The sequence below is a fragment of the Macadamia integrifolia genome, chromosome 14, assembly GCF_013358625.1.
Source record: "Macadamia integrifolia cultivar HAES 741 chromosome 14, SCU_Mint_v3, whole genome shotgun sequence".
Lineage (NCBI taxonomy): Eukaryota > Viridiplantae > Streptophyta > Magnoliopsida > Proteales > Proteaceae > Macadamia > Macadamia integrifolia.
The window spans coordinates 17,802,512-17,824,022 of record NC_056570.1 but is presented as its reverse complement, the minus strand read 5'-3'; the positions used below and the strand labels follow the sequence as shown (position 1 = coordinate 17,824,022).

The 21,511-nt window shown below is 38.5% G+C and overlaps 1 protein-coding gene and 2 pseudogenes across 1 annotated transcript; all 3 read right to left on the bottom strand.

Moving 5' to 3' along the window:
• Nucleotides 1–3,362: 3,362 nt before the first annotated feature.
• On the bottom strand, nucleotides 3,363–4,917 carry LOC122060463 (tyrosine decarboxylase-like). The gene is made up of 2 exons (XM_042623550.1): nucleotides 3,812–4,917; nucleotides 3,363–3,780 (listed from the first exon to the last, which is right to left on the bottom strand). The coding sequence occupies exons 1-2, from the start codon at nucleotides 4,915–4,917 to the stop codon at nucleotides 3,363–3,365; spliced, it is 1,524 nt and encodes a 507-aa protein (XP_042479484.1).
• Nucleotides 4,918–12,336: 7,419 nt separating this feature from the next.
• On the bottom strand, nucleotides 12,337–13,812 carry LOC122060683 (annotated as a pseudogene).
• A 6,665-nt stretch (nucleotides 13,813–20,477) lies between these two features.
• On the bottom strand, nucleotides 20,478–21,299 carry LOC122060554 (annotated as a pseudogene).
• Nucleotides 21,300–21,511: the final 212 nt, after the last annotated feature.

The window sequence follows — 21,511 nt, the reverse complement described above, 5'->3', positions numbered from 1 at the left end:
GAAGGAGATAACTGTTCCTATCTCTTCTTATTTGACCATTCGGCCACATGTACGCTTCTCGCATAGGCCTTTGCTTTCCTGGCCTAGATGGAACGTTCTCCAGTGGCCAAGCCTCCACTGATAGTTGCTATAACCCTAGTTGGGCTTTTATAATTGTCTTAAGAGTGATGGTCAGCTTCCTCGGGTGTCCGGCCCTTTGCCATTCCTAATTGCCATACGGGCTGGCCCCCTTCTTTCATGGCTGCCTCTGCCGTCCCTTTGGCGGTTGTCCCTATGGTCATTACTGTCTTGGGTATCTTCCTTTTCACGGTCTACAAATCGGCTCAGATATCCTCTTCGGATCAATCCTTCTATTTCCCCCTTCAGGTGCCAAAAATCTTCGGTGTCGTGGCCGTGGTCCCTGTGAAAGTGGTAATATTTATCCATGTTGCGTCTCTCTGGATGTCATCCCATCTTCCCTGGACACTTTATAGCTATGGCATCCGGGTAGTCTTTTATCTGTATTAGTACATCCGTCCATTTCTAATTTAGTGGTGCATACCTTTCAAACTTCTTCGGTGGACTGAGTGCCCGATCACGTTCAGACTTTTGTCTCTTGCCTTCAAAAGGCTTATCATCATCTCTTGAGGTCCTTTTCCTCCCCACCTTCCCTTCAGCTTCTTCCTCAACCTAAAGGGTTTCTTCCATCTGAATGTACTTATCGTGTTGAGCCCTCAACTCAGCTAGGTTCCTCGGTGTATGCTTCACTAGAGACCATTTGATCGTACTTCTCCTGAAGGGCATCAAACTACTCCTTAGTCACATTTCTTGTGCCCTAGGAGGGGTTGGGGGATTACTGTCTCTACGCACTGAATGTCCAACTGAGCGTTGGTCCCTCGTGGAACCTTCCTAGTTGTTGTTTCCTCATTCTTCACCGATGTTCACTGAGGGGGGGAGAGATTCTGAAGGCTCTCCTCGTTCATATTTACCCTTGGTGTTGCTCTTGTTTTCTTACAATTGTAGGTTTTCCCCACCCTTACTCTATCGTTCCCACAAATGGTGCCAATCTGTTACTGTCGAGAATCTATATGAGGTTGAGCATCGATCCTGCACAAGCACAGAAGGCAGAGGCCCGAAGGTGGCTTTGGGATTAGTCCTCTGATGCCCAAGTTAGAGACTCGAAGAACAGTGTTTTCACAGGAGTAATAGTGTGAGCATATTGACTTACCTGTTCTATCTTTTAGGGTTCCTTCTTATAGGATTGACCCTTTTCCGAGTCCTACTGGGATACGTCTTCCTACCTTCGTGGAGAATATTCCCTATCCGAGTATCTCCTCCTCACGAAGTTAGTGTCCTTGCGGCCTCTATCAGTCGAGGGGGACTCCAGTCTCCCCCTCCTTCTGATATCTGGAGTCATGGTCATAGTAAGTATCCCTCGGTTAGGCACCACGTGTCCTTCCCTTGGATGCCACGTGTTCTTGATTCACTGGGTGACTAATTTGAGTGTATCAGGTACTAAAACCCTAAGTCCAAAATCCTTTTTATAACTCTATAGGTGGAGGAATCTTGTTTTCTTTTAACCATGGTGATCCATTAATCGTAGGCTTCATATGAATGGAAGATGATATCAGAAGGCATTTTGGACTTGTACTAAAACCCTATAGGGATTTGTGAATCCTAGGATGGTGGGAGAACTGTCCTCTATAGATGAGTAAAAATTTCTTCTTCTAGGGTCGTATTCTATGGTCACGATTCTACCCTCTATGTTTTTTTTATTCCGTCAAAAATCGATTTTATGGTATAGACACTTATGACCTCCTTCTCTATGCCCTGCGGTTTTTTTTTTTTTTTTTTTTTTATTTGGTTGCTTTGTAATGGTATGGTAGAGACCGGTTTTAAGTGAGTTTAACCCGTTAATTTTTATTGATTTCGGAATGGTATTGGCTATTTTGTAGGACTAATAATAAATGAATGTTAAATTATAATTAAAATGAAAAATGAAAAAAAAATGATAAACCGAGAGGAGAGAGAGGGATTGTGGAAAAAGAGAATAAGAGAGAAAATAGGAAGAGATAGGTGGTCAGTCAAAAAATTAAGAGAGATAATAATGGGTTATATTTGGTACCCCATTTTAACAAATCTGGCCTACAAGACATGTACTAAAGGACTGATCGATCCAACGTCAATTTATTGAATGATAGTCGTAAGGAGCTGATTGGTAATCAGGTTGACTGAAAAATGATTATTTTGTATCAAGGAGTTGATCGGTTAGAATTACCATCAAGTTGATCGAGCAGACAGACCAAATACAGTCAGATTGACTAATTAGGCTGATCGAGCATGCTGATAGTGTTACTGACCGATTAGGCTGGCCGAATAGGGTCTTACTGATTGACGCACAAAACAAACTAAGGGTAGAGTTCTTATTAGTTTGAGGGGAATGACACTTGTACAATTTCAAGCGAGGGTAGTTGTAACTGTCCAAGTTGTGAAATTAGGCTATAAAAAAGGGCTTCAATTAATAGAAGAAGAAGGGACATTAACAACAAAAACTCATCAACAAATCATCAACAATGCAATTCCTTATCAATTTTATTGCTTTCATAGTTTTAGACTCAATTTAGGACTCTTACTTGCTCCTTGGTGTAATTCTTCACAAGTTTCTTGTTTTGTGGACTCTTGTGCTTTGTTTACCATAACTTGTCTCGAGAAATAGATTGTTTCTCTCTCAATTTCCTTGATTTGTCTTTTTTGAGCTTGATCTTATCTTAATCAAAGTCCTTGGAATGATCGGGGCAAGAGGGGACTCCATTCGTTTGATCGAAATCAGATTACATTGAATTCGATCAAGAAGGATTCTGGCACACCTGGGAAAAATTAATACAGTCAGAGTATCGTGAGAGATTAAGAAAAATTTGTTGCCAACAGTTACAGACGTCCACCTCTTAAAGATCAATATCCTCTATAGGATGTTGTACAAGAATAGGAACCCAAATTCTGATACAAGGACTTGATCCGCAACTCATTTTTTTCGATGTGAAGATTTATATGTTTTTCCATTACTCGGTGCCATTTCTCCTGAGGCCTACTCCTGACACCAAACGAGAGAGAGAGAGAGAACATTTATTATCTCATAAGCGTAAAAATCTAAGACAGGTTTCAACAACCCCTATTAAAGAAAAGGGGAGAAAAAAGAAACCATGAAATAGGGAGATGACAACACGAAGGGTTTTTATTTTAATTTTTAGGGTAGATGGACAATACGCAATTTTGCATGGAAAGTTGAAAATAAGAGAAAAATCAAAATAGTAATTTTTATGGAGCTATAGAATTCACGTTTTCAAAACTAAACTCCAACATGCGACACACCTTAATCACCCACCTTAATACATATTGAGAACAACGTCTGCATGGTCTTGCACCAACTTCCAAGCCATGTTCACATGCCTCTCCTCCGTTAGGGTTGCACCCACGGCGAACCGGATCATGTACACTCCGCCAACCACACCATGGCTCATGTAGAGTTGACCAGACGAGTTCATCGACTCAAGGAACCTCCGATTCAACTCATTTGCACGTTCCTCATCATTCAATTGCTCGCCATTTGCATGTACACTCCTGACCGACGGCAGTAGGAGTCGAAAACACACCATAGAGAAATTCCTAGGGACAACAATCTCAAACCTCTTGTCCATCCCCACAAGCCCTTCAAAATGCTTAGCCATCTTTACGTGGCTCCTTAGGAAGTTTCTAAGGTTAGTCACGCCATAGCTACGTAGTACAAGCCACAGCTTCATGGCCCTAAACCGGCGGCTTAGTGCTATCTGCCAACCGGCGGCTTAGTGCTATCTGCCAATCTTTATAGTCAATGACCTTATTAGTCTCCGTAGCTTTGTTCCTCAAGTACTCAGGATTTGTGGACAGGGCCTTAATAAGGGCATTATGGTCCCTAACCCAAAGACAACAGCAATCAAGTGCAGTGAAGAACCACTTATGCGCATTAAGACTAAATGAGTCTGCATTCTCCACGCCGTCGATGAAGTGCCGGAATTCCGGGCATATACATGCACTTCCGGCGTATGCCGCATCGATATGGACCCATATCCCGAACTCTTTTGCTACATCACATAATGGCCCGACCGGATCCACGGCTGTTGAAGATGTGGTGCCTACTGTGGCACATAGGAAAAATGGAACGAGCCCGGCTTCAAGGTCGGCGAGAAATGCTGATCGGAGGGAATTCGGCGATAGACCAAATGCCGTCGACCTCGAGGTAGCAATGGGTCGGAAATTGTTCGAGTGGATACCTGCAATCTGGGCCGCCTTTTGAAATGCGGAATGGGTCTGATCCGACCCGTAAACCACTAGCTTCCCTATATTCTCTCTACCAATCTTATCCAACATGCGGTGTCTGGAGGCTATGAGTGTGCACAAGATGGCATCACAAGTACTCCCTTGTATCACACCTCCACCATTGCGAGAGGAGAGGAAGGAGTTAGGGAGCTTAAGCATTTTCCCAAGCCAGTCCATAACTATACTCTCGAGCTCTGTCGCTGCCGGTGATGACAACCAATTGAATCCCACGACATTGAATCCAGAGGTAAGCATTTCGCCAACAAAACCTGCAACGCTAACATTTGAAGGGAAGTAAGCAAAGAAGTTAGGGCTTTGCCAGTGTGTGATGCCTGGAATGATATGATTCTCTACATCTTGGAGGATTGTTTGGATTGGTTCTGGGTTATTGGGGGCCGAGTCTGGAAGACGTTTTTGGAGATAACCTGGTTCGACTTGGCTCCGGACGGGGTACTTCTCGATGTTAAAGTAGTAGTCGGCGAGGAAATCGATGATCATGTGGCCTTGCCTCCTGAACTCTTCAAGGTCAAGAGGGTTAACAGTGAGTTCAGTGTTGTTTTCTAGGGCGTCGGCATGGCTATCCATTTTGGAAAAGAAGAAAGATGATGGGTATGGGTTCGTTAGGAAAGAGAGGAGATGGAGGAGGAGAAGTGTTTTTAGTTTGTGAGTTTTTAAAGGTCTCTGCTGAGTTTAAATAGAGGTCGCCAACTGGCTGTGTGGGCCTTTCGGGTTGGGATGGGGCGCCAGGGTGTGGAGAGAGAGAGAGAGTTTTTTGGTAAACATTTATTACAGTTTAATAACATTAATGGGTAATTAGTTAAATAAACAAATAAGTATTAATTAGAAAAGCGTGAGTGCTTCCTACAAAATATGCCAAGTCTAAATAATCTGTAATGACTATAGATGTGAGTGTGAGGTACCAATCATTCAACAATAGGAAACATATAGATGTGAGTGTGAGATACCATTACTTGAAAAATTTTCATAAAACTTCACACGCGAAATTGTACCTTGTATAGGTCTCTCTATCCATTGAAAATAGGGGAATTTACTATCACTCCCCTACACTTGGCCTATATTTACTAAAACTCCCCTATATTTTACTTTTTTACTGATACTCCCCTGCTTTTTTATTTTTACATCTTTTTCTTCCTTATTTTTCTTAAATACCCAGATTACCCTTTCTTTTCACTTATAACCTATTATACTTTTTTCAAATTGATTGGTTTAAAATATGGTTTGAACCAAACCACTTACAAGTTTTGCCTCATCCAATCATCAAGGATATTGACATAGTTGATGTGTCCTTAATGATATTATTTTTTTAATTTCTTCTCATCCAATCATAAGGGATGTTGTTTATTTATTTATCTATTTTATTTATTTATTATTATTATTATTATTAGTTTTTTCTCATCCATCTTCACTAATTTAGCAGTCTATTTTTTTATTGGTATTAATTAGATTGGTATCGGTATCAGCCAATCTAAGGATTAAAAAAAAATTAAAAAACATGTGGTACCCGATTGGAACATATGATACCAATATAGATATAGTTCGGATAGAAAATTATTCTTTTTTGAATTTACAATATCCTTGATGATTGGATGAAATAAAACTTGTTAGTGGTTTGGTTCAAACCACATTTTGAAAAAATCAATTTGAAAAAAATGTAATAGGTTACAAGTGAAAAGGAAGGATAATCTAGGTATTTAAAAAAAGCAGGGGAGAAAGAAATGTAAAATAAAAAAACATGGGAGTATCAGTAAAAAATAAAAGGTAGGAAAGTTTTAGTAAATATAAGCCAAGCGTAGGGGAGTGATAGTAAATTCCTATTGAAAATAAGATCTTATTGAAGTGGCAGTTGTTTGAGTGAGTGGGTGTAGAGGTTCCACATTTCCATGACCATAAAGGTACCTCAAATAATACTTAACCATGCAAAGTTTCAAACAACTTTATCCATAGTTATTGTCAGTGATGGTTATATGGTTTTTTCATGTCTGATGAGAAAAATTATAGTCACAACTGTAATTTTAATTGGCTATTTGGCATTCACACAAACTGTTATACAGAATTCAATGCTTATTTCTTTGGTATTCAATATGCCAAAGGAAAAAAGACTACAAGTGGTTATGGATTGAAAGTGATTCTAAAGCTATGACCTTCAGCTTCACTAATAAATCCATCACGTGGATTTTCAAACAATAATAGAATTATTACATCACATTTTTAGCTTTGATTCAATGGAAAATTACCTATTGTTATAGAGAAGGGAATGAAGTTGTTGATGTCTTGCCAAGAAGGGAGTCGTCAATCAAGTTTCAAACTTTTGGCCATATTCTCCCACTTTAATTCTACTGAGGTTCTTTGGGATTTTAATGATAAAGTTCACTATTGCTTTGAGCCTTTACAAGACAGGCTTAATTTTGTACTTTGTCTTTGCCTGAGGTTTCTGCTAATGGCAATGCCAAAGGTGGATCCTTAATGCAAAATTATGCAATCTTTAGTTTTACTGATGGCAGTGCTAAAGGTGAAACCTAAGATTAATCTTTAATTTATGTCTTATCTAGGCATTAATCTTGTCATCAGGCTTTAAATAAGAGAATGTACAAGTTCCACATTTCTACAACCATGAAGGTACCTCAAACAATTCCTAACCATGCAAAGTTTCAAATCAACTTTATACATATTTTTGACCAATGATATTTATATGATTCCTTCATATCCGGTGAGAAAAATTATAGTCACAACCATAATTTTTTGAGAAAATCGCATTGCCACCCCTTGGACTTTTCGAAATACCAAAGACATCCCCTGAAAATTCAAAAATTTTCAAATCAGTCCCTGTCGTTAGCCAACCGTGTTAAGTGATAAAACCTCTGTTAGTTTTTTTTACAAAATACCCAAAACACCCCCGACTATTGTGAGAGGACAACATTACCCTCCCTTTCCCTTCTTCTAAACTCACTGGCATGCGATCGGGAGACAAGAAGGGGATGCATTTCCTGCCGTGGAGGAAAGCCGAGTATATGAGAGCATTATGGCTCTCTCTTCACACTAGAACACCAGTAGGCAAACCAACAGAAGAAAAAACTGAGACAGAAATGTAGAAAAAGCCAACTGTGAATACAACAAAGAATTTCCCCGACGAATTTGAGCTGATTTTTGGGGAAAAGACCTCATCGTCGTCGGTGACAGAATCAGGCAAGGACTATTCTTTTCTAGCGGTACCTGCAATGACGAAGACAAAATTAAAGTTTTGGTGTCGGACTGGAAGCCGTCGGCAATCAAACCGAAGAGTTCCCGTGGAGGCGGCAAAATTGTCACCGGTTTAGCTTCCGTCCTCGAAGAAAAACCATAAATTTTTTATTTTTTATTTTTTTCATCCGGAGAATCAAATTTTCTTATTATCATGTAACCTTTTGATCCCCACCTCCCACCTTTTTTCAAGGGTCCGTAAGAAGCAAAGCCTGTAATCATCTACTGATATAAATCATACAATAATAATAGTAATCAAAATAACAAAATAAATATAGTCTCTCTCTCTCCATCCCGAATGTAAATGTTGTAGGAGACCTGCAACTCCTTCAAATTGAGAATTCCCGAAAAAATGCGTTGAGATTCTCATAAGTTCGTGTGATCTTTTAATCTCATTATTTTGGCTACTTAGTTCAATTTTCCCTTTCCTCAAAGCAAAATTTGGTCCTTATATCATTTTCTAAAAGATTTTTAAATTATTTTTTCTTGAAGAATTCCAGGGGTCTGACGACAGCAGGATCGTTCCGTCTCAAAAAGCGTGTGACGAAGTCTAATCCCATCAAATTTGCATAACGATAGATGATGACGATGAACTGTTCATCAAGAAAGACATTGAAACTGCATATTTTATATACCTTTTTTTCCATTGAAATACCTTGGCCGAACAGATCGCCGAATGGGAGAGGTGGTCACGATCGCACGTCGGAGGGGAGAGGTGCTCACGATAGTTGTAGGTTTGTCTTCTCCGTTTGGGTATCTATTAGTCATATGGGTGAGAGAGTGTGAGTTTAGAAGAAGGGAAAAGGAGGGTAATATTGTCCTCTCACAATAGTCAGGGGTGTTTTGAGCATTTTGTAAAAAAATAATAGAGGTTCTATCACTTAACACGGTCAGCTAACGGCAGGGATTGGTTTGTAATTTTTTGAATTTTCAGGGGGTATATTTAGTGTTTCGAAAAGTCTAGAGCGTGGCATTAAGGACCAAAGTTCAGGTGGTGGCAATGCAATTTTCTCTTCCATAGTAGAATATATTATATTGATCCTATTGTTGTTTAAGAGCGTGACAAGGCTTTGAATGAGTGGGTGTACAGGTTTCACATTTCTACTACCATGAAAGTGCTTCAAATAATTCTTAATTATGCATACAAAGTTTCAAAACAACTTTATTCATATTTATGGCCAATGATGGTGTTTTTGGTGGGCATGAAAAATATCATAGTCACAATTGTAATTTTATCTCCCTTGTTGCATGTTGTTGATCAATACCAACAGTTTGTGTTTTGTCCATTAGTGTGAAAGTTTCTGTTTAAACAGAACATAGAGTCCTATGCTTTTTCATTTTATGTTGAAAAATCCAATAAAGGAATGTGACATTTCAAAAAATATCTATCCTTTTGATAAAATTAATTTGTCTTACGAAAAATTTCTATTCATCCCTTATACTTACCTTATATTTATTTAAACTTTTCTACTTAAATTTTTCACATCTAATTTTTCCAAAAAGGTAAACTTCGACCTCTACTTCTCCCATGTACTTATAAATACCTAAATTATCCCTCTTTTTCCTATCCTTCTCCCTGTGTCTATCTTTCTCCTCCCCCAAAGGGCAAGGATATCTTTCCATAGGAGGAGGAAAGAGGTAGACAAGTAGACATTGGTGTGGGCCATGCTACTGGGCACAATTATTTTTCCTACAATATATTATGGGAAGAAGTTAGGTGAGCCAGTAGCTCGCCTAGAACTAGCGGCTCAACCAATGAAAGGGATAGGATGGGAGGGTGGTCATAGGAGACCTTTCTAAGGAAAGGAAAAAGAGATGGGCACTTGTGCTTGCGCACATTCACAGCCTAAGTGCTTCCCCTTCTCCGGCAGTGGTGGTAGTGTATTCCAAGGATCTACTTGTGATACCATCTTGTGCGTACTCATAGCCTTTAGACACCGCATGCTACATAAGATTGGTAGAGAGAATATTGGGAAGCTAGTGGTTATGGGTTGGATCAGACCCATTGCGCATTTTTAAAGACGGCCCAGATTGCAAGTATCCACCCGAATAATTTCCGACCCATTACTACCTGAAGGTTGACGTTGTTAGTGCTAACGCCGGATTCCCTCCAATCAGCAGTTCTTTCCGACCTAGATGCCGAGGTCGTCCCATTTTTCCTATGTGCCACGGTAGGCACCACACCTTCAACTGCTGTGAATCCATTCGAGCAATTTTGTGATGTACCTAAAGAGTTGGGGATATGGGTCCATATCTCTCTCTGTGTTGTTGAAATTTGCTCTCTCTCTCAATGAATAAACATATATTAAATAAAAAAAATTAAAAAAATAAAAAAATAATAAAAAAAATAAAAAGAAAAAAAAGAAAGAGAAGTAGACAGCACAAAACTAGAAAAACTAACCAAGGTTCCAACAAAGCCTTAACCAGACAAAATCACAAAAGAGGAACTAAAACCTAGACATGGGGAGGGGATCAAACCATCCAAGAGTGGGGAAACAACAAAACGAAAGGGGGTGGGGCGGGAGAAACATCCAACCAAAAAAGAGGTGTACAACAAAACCCCAGGGCGTGGGATAAATATCCAATCAAAGAGGGGATGCATCAAAAACCTAGGGCTGGAGAAATAGATATAAAATAAAACAAATGATATATAAAACTATGTGGAAGGGAAATAAGAGGAAGGTTGGCAAGATATTTCTGTTAAAATCAAGGGAAATAGCACAATTGTGGAGGATTTTGTTTTTGTTTTTAGACTAGACCAAATGCTCACCAAAAACAGCTCGTCTCCAATTCTTGATCATCCAATTCGATTTTGTCCAATTCTTTCCCTATGCGTGACACATGTACAGTTTTAATCCAACGACTGCGGAAGGTTTTGTTATGTTAACCCATTTTAACTCTTCACTTGCCTCTACTGGACAACCTTCATCCTCCCCGTTGAAGGTCAACCATTGCTAGATCTGAACCATGGATTTAAGGGATGGTATCGGTATCTGTCGATACAGATTTGGATTGAATCGGATTGGATTGGTCGGTTTTATCTTGCTTTTTTCTTTTTAAATATTAATTTTTTACTATTTTACCTCTGAAACGATACGGATAATCTATCAGAAGCAGTCAAGGATTGGGGATCCATCTTAGTCGATACCAACTTGATACAACCGATACAGCTGATACGATCGGTACAAGATCGATACTTAAAACCATGAACTGAACTCCTACCAAACAATCTTATCTTCTACAGACTGCAACATCTCTCTCCCTCTCTCGATTCTCGTAACTTAAGGGAACCCAAAGTTTAGAGCTCACCAAGCTCTGTTCTTTCACTTGTTAGGGTTCCCTCCATTCTTTCTTGCAATTTCATAGTATATGATTCCAACTTTTGAGCAGACACAAAAAGACAGTAAGAGATCAGATCCAGACAGTAAGAAATTTCGTAATACCTCTTCTGATTCAGGTTCGTTTAATTCATTTCTACCAAAACATAATTTCTTAAAAAAAAAAAATCTGAAATTAGGGTTTCATCTTGTCAATTTCTGATTTTTTCAATCTAATCTGACCTTATTTTTAGACTGGTTTTTACATTTTCTGAATTTCTTCTCTGTTGACTGGTTTGTTTGGGCTGTTAGAGTAAGACCATTTCTTACCGGTTGGCTAACCAGACAACTAGTCAATAGAAGAGGTATTCTCCCCTTCGCTAGCTTTACGAGATCTTTTCCTCTTTAACATGAGCAGTACTAGGGTACTACCATGAATAGAGGTAGCTAGATAACTACGAAATATAAATTTATAAAATGGGACCCCCCTTTAAGAGCAGTTCGATCGGGCCCCTCCTTGATCTGCGACCCCCCTACTCGTACTCGCTTGGGCCTACTCATCCAAACAGTCCCTCTGACTACGTGTCCTTAATAAAATGGAAGTTCTGGATTATCTCTTGAAAGACAAATCGAGTTATTGCATAGATGATCACAAAAGGTTGCAGAATTTTCACTCCTTTTCAACTTTTCTTTTTGAAGAAAGTAAAATACAAAGAGCCCATCAAAATCGGATTTCGAGTGCTTATCAGAATCCGCAGTTGTGGCTACTACAAGGAGGTTGCCTTCGGATTCCGGAGCTTTTGCAGACTGGGTGGCTTCATCCTCTTCTACTGGCCGTGCAGAGAATCTCTCTCATGGTGGAGATTGGACACAGATCTTCGCCAGGTTGAGCGACTATTTTCTGCCATTATTAAAAAATCAAAAAAATTAAAAGGAGGTTGCTGGTTGTAGCTTGGCTAACTACATATGTGGAGCTGATTATCTGGGAATCACCCCACCCCATCTCACACCATATCGGTTTACTACAGTATGTGGGGCTGATCCGGACTCTAATCCCCACACCCATGGATGATGTGAGATGAGGTGGGGGTGATTAATTACCCACAAGGAAGGGGCCTGGACTCTGCTTATCATATCCATCGCAAGAAATGATTAAAAAGAAGCCATGGATACGTAAAGCCTTGAGGATCATATCAGTTTCTTATCATTTATTTTGATCACTACTGTTCCTCACACCACACATGGAGAGAGACTGATATCCAATACAGTGACTGAACAAATTTAAAAATCGCAAAGAAGTTTATCCTCCCCATCCGAAGAAAAACAAACAAAAAAAAAGAAAGGTGAGAGAAAGAGAGATCGAGAATTCACAAGCATTTATTATTTCATAATGTATACATCTAAGACAGGTTTGAACTTTTAACTACCCCTAATACATACTGAGAACAACGTCTACATGCTCTTGCACCACCTTCCAAGCCATGTTCACATGCCTCTCCTCCGTTAGGGTTGCAACCATGGCGAACCGGATCATGTACACCTCCCCAACCACACCATGACTCATGAAGATCCAACTAGACGAGTTCATCGACTCAAGGAACCTCCGATTCAATTCATTTGCATGTTCCTCATCTTTCAATTGCTCACCATTTGCATGTACCCTCATGGCCGGTGGCAATAGGAGACGAAAACACACCATAGAAAAAGTCCTAGGGAAAACAATCTCAAACCTCTTGTCCATCCCCACAAGCCCTTCAAAATGCTTAGCCATATTTATGTGGCTCCATAGGAAGTTCCTAAGGTTGGCACACCATAGCTACGTAGTAAAGCCATAGCTTCATGGCCCTAAACCGCCGGCTTAGAGCTATCTGCCAATCTTTATAGTCAATGACCTTATTGGTCTTCGTAGCTTTGCTCCTCAAGAACTCAGGACTGGTGGAGAGGGCCTTATAAGGGCACTAGGGTCCTTAACCCAAAGACAACAGCAATCAAGTGCACTGAAGAACCACTTATGCGCATTAAGGCTAAATGAGTCTGCATTCTCCACACCGTCGATGAAATGCCGGAACTCAGGGCATATACATGCACTTCCGGCATTTGCTATAAGATTTCCAATTAGGTGGGCTGGCATAGTCAAAGATTTGTTTCCAAAATTGGTTTAGTGGTGTTGACTAGAGATGGAGTAAGCAGAAAGAATCCAATATTATTGGTAAGTGATCTCTATGGAGATATTGGATTCTATTAGCACACCTTAATGGTATGAAATATTTATTACTATGTGTGGACCTAAGGTATTGTTTCCTTAATGAGGAGGAAATCCTAATTTATTTACAGGATTGGTCCTTACCCTCACCCCCATATATAGTTATCATTGACCCATTAAGTGAGGCTAATGACCTAAAACAAAAGGGGAAGAGGGTAGACCAGACCAACATTGATCGTGTTGTACAAGGAGCATACGAGAAGACATTGAGGAGTTGTAATTCTTCAGCTATGGATTCAGGTATGCCTAAAACTTGATTGTATTCATTGTTGCATGCTTATCTGATCTCCATGTAATGCATTGCAAGTATATTTTCTATCAATGGTATCAGAGCGGCTCATAGAGATGATGGGTTGCAATTTTCTTTTAATTTTAGTGTCTGAATAATTAATCGATTAAACACATCTTTAATGGTTTGATCTTTTGATCCCGATTGGGAGTCGGCTATGCACCATGATCAAATATTGGTGTCTAGTCTTCCTGTGCCTAGGTTACTGTGGTTGGTAGAATCTTCTTTGGCCACAATCAGTAGCGTTTTCAATTAAAAAAAAAAAAAAAAAACAATTTACATGTTTTCTTTTTGGCTGTGCCTATGAACACGTTGGTTGTAAGCCATGAATTCATTCGACTAACCCCACACATTTGCCGACCAGACTCGTCGATGTTGGTGGCAGTCTGGGTTCTTTTTGTTTATATATGTATAAATATATATATATATATATATATATTTTTTTTTCTTATTTCTTTTGGTAGCCATAGACGGCTGAGGGCATTTTAGTTGCAGGTCTATTATTATGCTTTTGGGGAAGATGAAAACAAAATATATTTAAATATTCTAATTTAGTTGCAGGTTTACTATTATGCTTTTTTTTATACATATTTAAATATATTTAAAAGGAGCAAAAGTATTCCAATTGTACACATACGTGGCATAAAGAGAAACTGTTTTAAGTTGAAATTTTAATAATAATGGGCTTCTTTTCATTATATGGATCCAGTTGTATATTTATTATAAATAAATAATAAATATATATACAATTGAACTCACCACACTTTGCTTGTCGATCTTGAGAATAAAATTGGATCGGATTGCTTGGATCGGTATCGTATCAATAATAAAGTGCATGAATTGACTTAAAAAAAATTTTATTTATATCTTATGTCAGATTACCCAATGGGGTTTTGATCTCCATCTATGTGGCAACCAGAATGGGTTCATTATGAAGACGATTTTTTGAGTGCTTTTACCTTCACATTAAAATTTTATTTATTTTGATTTTATACCTTATGGTGCTTCTAATTGTCACAATAGAACACTTATGGATGTCGACAGTTAAAATTTTCTGTGCTTTTGTTTTCCATATTATTATTCAGCAATTCTTTGATGGAAAATTCTTAAAAAAAATATAATGGGCATACAATAGCAATTCAGGTCTATAGAGTTTTCATAATTTTAGAGATTAGACTTCCACTTAGTGGGCTAATTCCTGAAGATGCAGAATCACTATAGACCATCAAGATGGATTGCAGTCAAGAAAGCTATATGACGAACGATGTGCTCTTGCCACCACAGGTGAGTCTTCGTTTGGTCGATTTTGCTTGATGGTGTGAAGGTGACATTTTTTAGCTTCACTATGTTGGAGGTTTTTGTCTTGCCACCACAGGTGACGGAACCTACAATATGGTGTAATTTTTCATACAGTTTTTAAAATTGGTACTGGGATAAATCTAATTAATAGGCCCTAATTAGTCAGTTTTCATTATATTATTGGGATGTTGATATGCTTTTAGTTATTGCATATTGTATGTTTTGGTAAAATTTTGGTAATTATTATTGTCAGCTATGACTTCCCAATTGTCTTCCATCAAAGTCCTGAATGTTCCAATTTTGAGGAGTGGATAGACTCTCTTACTGTGTCTCTTGCAATCATGAGACTCGATTATGCCCTGAGAACTGATAAGCCTCCCGAACCCACAACTGAGAGTGATACTACTACAAAAGAACTTTATGAAAAGTGGGAGGAGTCCAACAGATTGTGTCTGATTGTTATGAAGTATACTATGGACAAGACCATTAAGAAGAGTGTGCCTTCGAAAGAAAATGTTAAGGATTTCCTTGCAGCCGTTAATACAAAGTTTACCAGATTTGACAAGGCTAAGAAGGGAGCATATTTGGAGTGGTTCTCATCCACTCGATATGATGGCACAAGTGGAGTACGTGATCACATTATGAAAATGACCAATTATGCTGCCACACTGGGCGAGATGGAAGTGAAGATATCTGATTCTTTCCTTGTGTGGCAAATAATGCAATCACTTCCATCATCGTTTGATACTCTTAAGACCTCCTATAATGCACAAAAATTGGAGTGAAATCTTGAGAACAGGACTTCTATATTGGTACAGGAAGAGGAAAGAAAGAAGAAGGAAAATTTTAATTCAGCTTATTTTGTTTTCAATAATGGGGGTAAGAAGAAATTCAAGAAAAATTGGAAAGACAACAAGCAAGAAAAATTAGGAAAAATAGAACAGAAAACCGATCAGCATCTAAAACAAAAGACCAAGGCTTTTAAGGGAAAGTGTTTCTTTTGTAAAAAAGGACGGACATATGAAGATAGATTGCTATGGCTATAAGAAATGGCTTGAAAAGAAAGGTACATCTTTAGCTCTAGTGTGTCTTGAATCAAATTTAGTAGATGTTTCCCTTGATTCATGGTGGATTGATACTGGAGCAACTATTCATATCATTAATTGTTTGTAAGAATTAAGAAGCAAGAGGAAACCAAGTGAGGGAGAGAAGACCAAAGTTGAATTCATAGGAGTAGTTAGATTGCTTTTATCCACTGGTTTTGTTTTGGATTTGAATGATGTGGTTTATGTACCATCGTTTAGACGAAAACTTATTTCGGTATCTAAACTTGACAGTTGTTGTTACACTTTTAATATTGGCAATAGGAAACTTACTCTCTATTCTGGTTCTCTTATGGTTGGATCTGCCTTGTTATGTGATGGTCTTTATAAATTTGATTTAGATTTTAGTTCTTCCAAATATGCCAACACTTATTCTGTTGTAAATTATGTGGTTACAAATCCTAAACGTACTAGATTGGATGAAAATTCTTCTATGTTATGACATAAATGTTTAGGAAATATTTCTAAACAGAGGATAGAATGATTGATTAAGGATGGTATACTTCCTCAATTGGATTTTTCAGATTTTGGAATTTGTATTGATTGCATTAAGGGGAAACACACTAGAGCTAAAAAGAAGGGTGCAACCAGAAAGGATGAAGCATTGGAGCTGATTCATACTGATATTTGTGGTCCATTCACTCCTACTACCATGAGTGGATACAGATATTTTATTACTTTCATAGATGATTTTTCCCGTTTTGGTTTTATTTACCTTATTCAAGAAAAATCTGAATCCTTAGATGCTTTCAAAGTTTTTAAAGCAGAGGTAGAAATTAAAAGGGAAAAGAAGATAAAAAGTGTAAGATCTGATCCAGGTGGAGAGTTTTATGGTAGATATGATGAAACTGGGCGTAACCCTGGACCATTTTTCAGATTCTTACAAGAATGTGGTATTGACGCTCAGTGCACTATGCCTAGTTCACCTGGGCAGAATGGGGTGGTTGAAAGGCGAAACCGTACCCTTATGGATATGGTGAGAAGTATGATAAGTAATTCAACTTTACCTGATTTCTTATGGAGTGATGCTTTGAAAATAGCAGTATATATTTTGAATAAAGTGCCTACTGCCTAGCAAGTCTATTCTTAGAACTCCCTATGAATTGTGGACTGGTAAGAAGCCAAATTTATCTCATTTTCATATATGGGGATGTGCTGCAGAGGTGAAACCTTACAATCCTTAGATGAGGAAGCTTGATCCCAGGACCATTAGTGGTCATTTTATCGGTTATTCTGAAAGATCAAGAGGATATAGATTCTATTGTCCTACATATTCTACTAGAGTAGTGGAATCAAATCGGGCAGTTTTTTTTTAGGATGATTTAGATTTTCAGTCTGCTCAACCACGTAACTTTGTCTTTGAGGAGGAACGTGTTCTTGTACCTATGCCTGTGATTCTGCCGTCTACTGTATTACAACCTCACATTGAACAAGAGAATGTCCCCACTTAAGAATCTGTGTAACCTATAGTGGCTGAGCCTGCACCCCCTGTTGATGAGATTCAGGACCATATTGCAGCTGATGTTCCCTTGAGAAAATTAGAGAGAACTCGTAGGCTTGCCATAGCTAATGACTATGTTGTTTATTTACAAGAACATGAATTTGATATTACTTTGGATTCAGATCCGATCAGTTTTGACCAGGCTGCCAATGATCCCAGTTCATCAATGTGGATGGTTGCTATACAAGATGAATTGAATTCTATGTCTATTAATGATGTTTGGGATTTAGTTGAATTACCAAAAGGATGTAGACCGATTGGTTGTAAATGGATTTTCAAGACCGAACAGAACTCTAAAGGTGAAATTGAGCGTTACAATGCTAGACTTGTAGCAAAAGGATTCAATCAGAGAGAGGACATAGATTACAAGGAAACATTCTCACCAGTCTTGACAAAAGATTCTTTCAGAATCATCATGGCTTTAGTAGCACATTTTTATTTGGAACTTCATCAAAATGGATGTCAAAACAGCTTTCCTAAATGGAGATCTTGAAGAGGATGTTTACATGCATCAACCCCTTGGCTTTAAGCAAGCTGATACAGAGCACCTTGTGTGCAAATTCAAGAAATCTATTTATGGTTTGAAACAGGCATCTAGACAGTGGTATCTTAAGTTCGATGAAGTTGTCACTTCTTGTTATTTCAAAGAAAATCTTATGGACCAGTGTATTTATCTGAAGATCAGTGGGAGTAAGTTCATTTTCCTTGTGCTTTATGTTGATGATATACTTCTTGCTAGCAATAATGTTGATCTTTTGCATGAGACAAAACGATTATTATCAAGTCACTTTGATATGAAGGATCTTAGTGAGGCCTCTTATGTTTTGGGCATTGAGATTCATCGTGATAGATCTTATGGCATTCTTGGTTTGTCTCAGAAAGGTTACATTGAGAGGGTACTTAAAAGATTTAATATGTTGGCATGATCCCATAGTAAGGCTCTAGTTGTGAAAGGGGACAAATTTGGAAAGTCTCAATGTCCACAGACAGAATTGGAGAGTAATTAGACGAAGAACATACCTTATGCATCTGCTGTTGGTAGTTTGATGTATGCTCAAGTTTGTATACGGCCTGACATTGCCTATGTTATTAGTGTACTTGGGAGATATTTGAGCAACCCTGGTGAAGCATATTGGATAGCTGCTAAGAAAGTCATGAGATATTTGTAGGGCACTAAGGATTTTATGCTTACTTATAGAAGAACCGATTCACTTGATGTAGTCGGTTACACTGACGTAAATTTTGCTGGATGTCTAGATGACCTCAAGTCTACTTCTGGATTTGTTTTTGTGATGGCAGGTGAGGCTATATTTTGGAAGAGTGTCAAGCAGACACCCACTGCATCTTCTACTATGCAGACAGAGTATGTGGCATGTTATGAAGTCACTGTTCAAGCTTTATGGTTAAGGAATTTTATCTTAGGGTTACAGATTGTTGACTTTATATCTAAACCATTGAGGATGTTCTGTGACAACTCCGATGTGGTTCATTTTTCTTATAACAGTAAAAGTACTTCAGGCTCTAAACACATTGACATTAAGTGTTTTTTTGTCAGAGAGAAAGTTCAAGAGTCACAGATTACAATGGAACAGATTGCTACAGAAAATATGATTGCAGATCCTCTTACTAAGGGCTTGACTCCAAAAGTCTTTCAAGAGCATGTCACTAATATGGGACTTGTTAGTTCTTTTGATGCATTTTATTAGTGGGAGTTTTGCTCAATATGTTCGCATTTGACTTTCAGTTTATTTTATATATATGATGCATTATTATTGTTCTCAAGAATATATATGCATTTTTATTATGGCCATTTGTTTGTATGTATACACTTATTTATTTGCCTCCTATAAAAAATTGAGGTTATATGTGGTGTATTTACCTCATTAGGTATCTGAGGTTCCAGTCAATACACACACATTCAGTCACTAGCAAAGCCTCGTTTGATTGAAGTCTAGTATTAGTGTTTAGGGACATCCAGACCTAGTCCTAATGAGCTTCTTTGATTGAAGCTTAAGCGTTTAGGAGACTCTTGTAGTTAATGAGACCTTCGGTATCTGTCTCAAAGGGTTCATTTGGTTTTTGAGCCAGGACTAATTTGGAAATAGACATGATGATCACTATTGCATGTTATTTCCATACCACACTTTCATACTGTTCAACCCAAATCGGTGATGTTATGAGCACTTTGACATGTTTGGTCTCATATCACTTTACATGTGATGATTAATACTGTTGGGTGTTTGTAATTCTCATTCGGACCAAGGTATTTGGTTTAAGATGCACTCCATTCAACACTATTTTGTTTGTAGCCACATTCAGTTTATCTAAACCGGAGAGTCATTTTAAATAAATTTTAAAATCTAAAACTTGTGACATATGCTGCCCAAGTGGGAGATTGTAAGATTTCCAATTAGGTGGGCTAGCATAGTCAAAGATTTATTTCCAAAACTGGTTTAGTGGTGTTGACTACAGATGGAATAAGCAGAAAGAATCCAATATGTTTGGTAAGTGGTCTCTATGGAGATATTGAATTCTATTAGCACACCTTAATGGTATGAAATATTTATTACTATGTGTGGACCTAAGGTATTATTTCCTTAATAGGGAGAAAATCTTAATTTTTTTACAGGGTTGGTCCCTACCCTCACCCCTATATATAGTTATCATTAACCCATTAAGTAAGGCTAATGACCAAAAGCAAAAAGGGAAGAGGGTAGACCAGACCAACATTGATCGTGTTGTATAAGGAGCATACGAGAAGACATTGAGGAGTTGTAATTCTTCAGCCATGAATTCAGGTATGCCTAAAACTTGACTGTATTCATTGTTGCATGCTTATCTAATCTCCATGTGATGCGTTGCAAGTATGTTTTCTATCATACGCCGCATCGACATGGACCCATATCCCGAACTCTTTGGCTACATCACATAACGGCCCAACGGGATCCACGGCAGTTGAAGATGTCGTGCCTACGGTAGCACATAGGAAAAGTGGAACGAGCTCGGCTTCAAGGTTGGCGAGGATTGTTGATCGGCAAGAATCCATCGATAAACCAAATGCCGTCGACCTCGAGGTAACAATGGGTCAAAAATTATTCGAGTGGATACCTGCAATCTAGGCCGCCTTTTAAAATGCAAAATGGGTTTGATCCGACCCGTAAATCACTAGCTTCCCTATATTCTCTCTACCAATCTTATCCAATATGCGGTGTCTAGAGGCTGAGTGTGCACAAGATGGCATCACAAGTACTCCCTTGTATCACACCTCCACCCTTGCCAAAGAAGAGGAAGGAGTTAGGGAGCTTAAGCATTTTCCCAAGCTAGTCCATAACTATACTCTCGAGCTCTGTCGTTGTTGGTGAAGACAACCAATTGAATCCCATGACATTGAATCCAGTGGTAAGCATATCGCCAAGTAAACCTGCAACGCTAACATTTGAAGGGAAGTAAGCATAGAAGTTAGGGCTTTGCCGTGTGTGATGCCTGGAATGATATGCCTGGAAGAAACATTTGGAGGATTGTTTGGATTGGTTCTGGGTTACTGGGGACCGAGTCTGGGAGATATTTTTTGGAGATAACTAGGTTCGACTTGGCTCCGGATGTCACGGTAGTAGTCGGCGAGGAAATCGATGATCATGTGGCCTTACCTCCTGAACTCCTTAGGGTCAAGAGGATTAAGAGTGAGTTCGGTGTTGTTCTCTAGGCCATTGGCAAGGCTATCCATTTTGAAGAAGAAGAAGATGATGGCATGCGTTCGTTAGGAAAAAGAGGGGATCGAGGAGGTGAAGTGTTTTTAATTTGCGAGTTTTTTAAGGTCTCTGTAGTGCTGAGTTTAAATAATGGTTGCCAACTCGCTGCGTGAGCCTTTGGGGTTGGGTCCTCGGATGGTGCGCCAGGGTGTTGAGAGAGAGTTTTTGGTAAACATTTAATTTTTTAATTAACGAGAACATTGTACCAAAAAAAAAAAGAAATTTAATGAGAACATAAATGAACATACAATATATAAGACATATATAGTCCAAATTCTTAAATAATTCTAAAATTATTAAGTTAGAATCGGTATTGATATTATCGAAGTGGATACAACAATATTTAATTATTATCCGAATGTCAAAAGCTATTCAAATTCATATTCGAATTAATCGATAC

Bases quoted from the DNA above. Each gene is read 5' to 3' on its own strand.
- LOC122060463 (XM_042623550.1), bottom strand. From the start codon at position 4,917: ATGGATAGCCATGCCGACGCCCTAGAAAACAACACTGAACTCACTGTT. The intron at 3,781-3,811 runs GTTGGCAGATAG...CCGCCGGTTTAG, and splicing joins CAGATAGCACTAAGCCGCCG to GGCCATGAAGCTGTGGCTTG.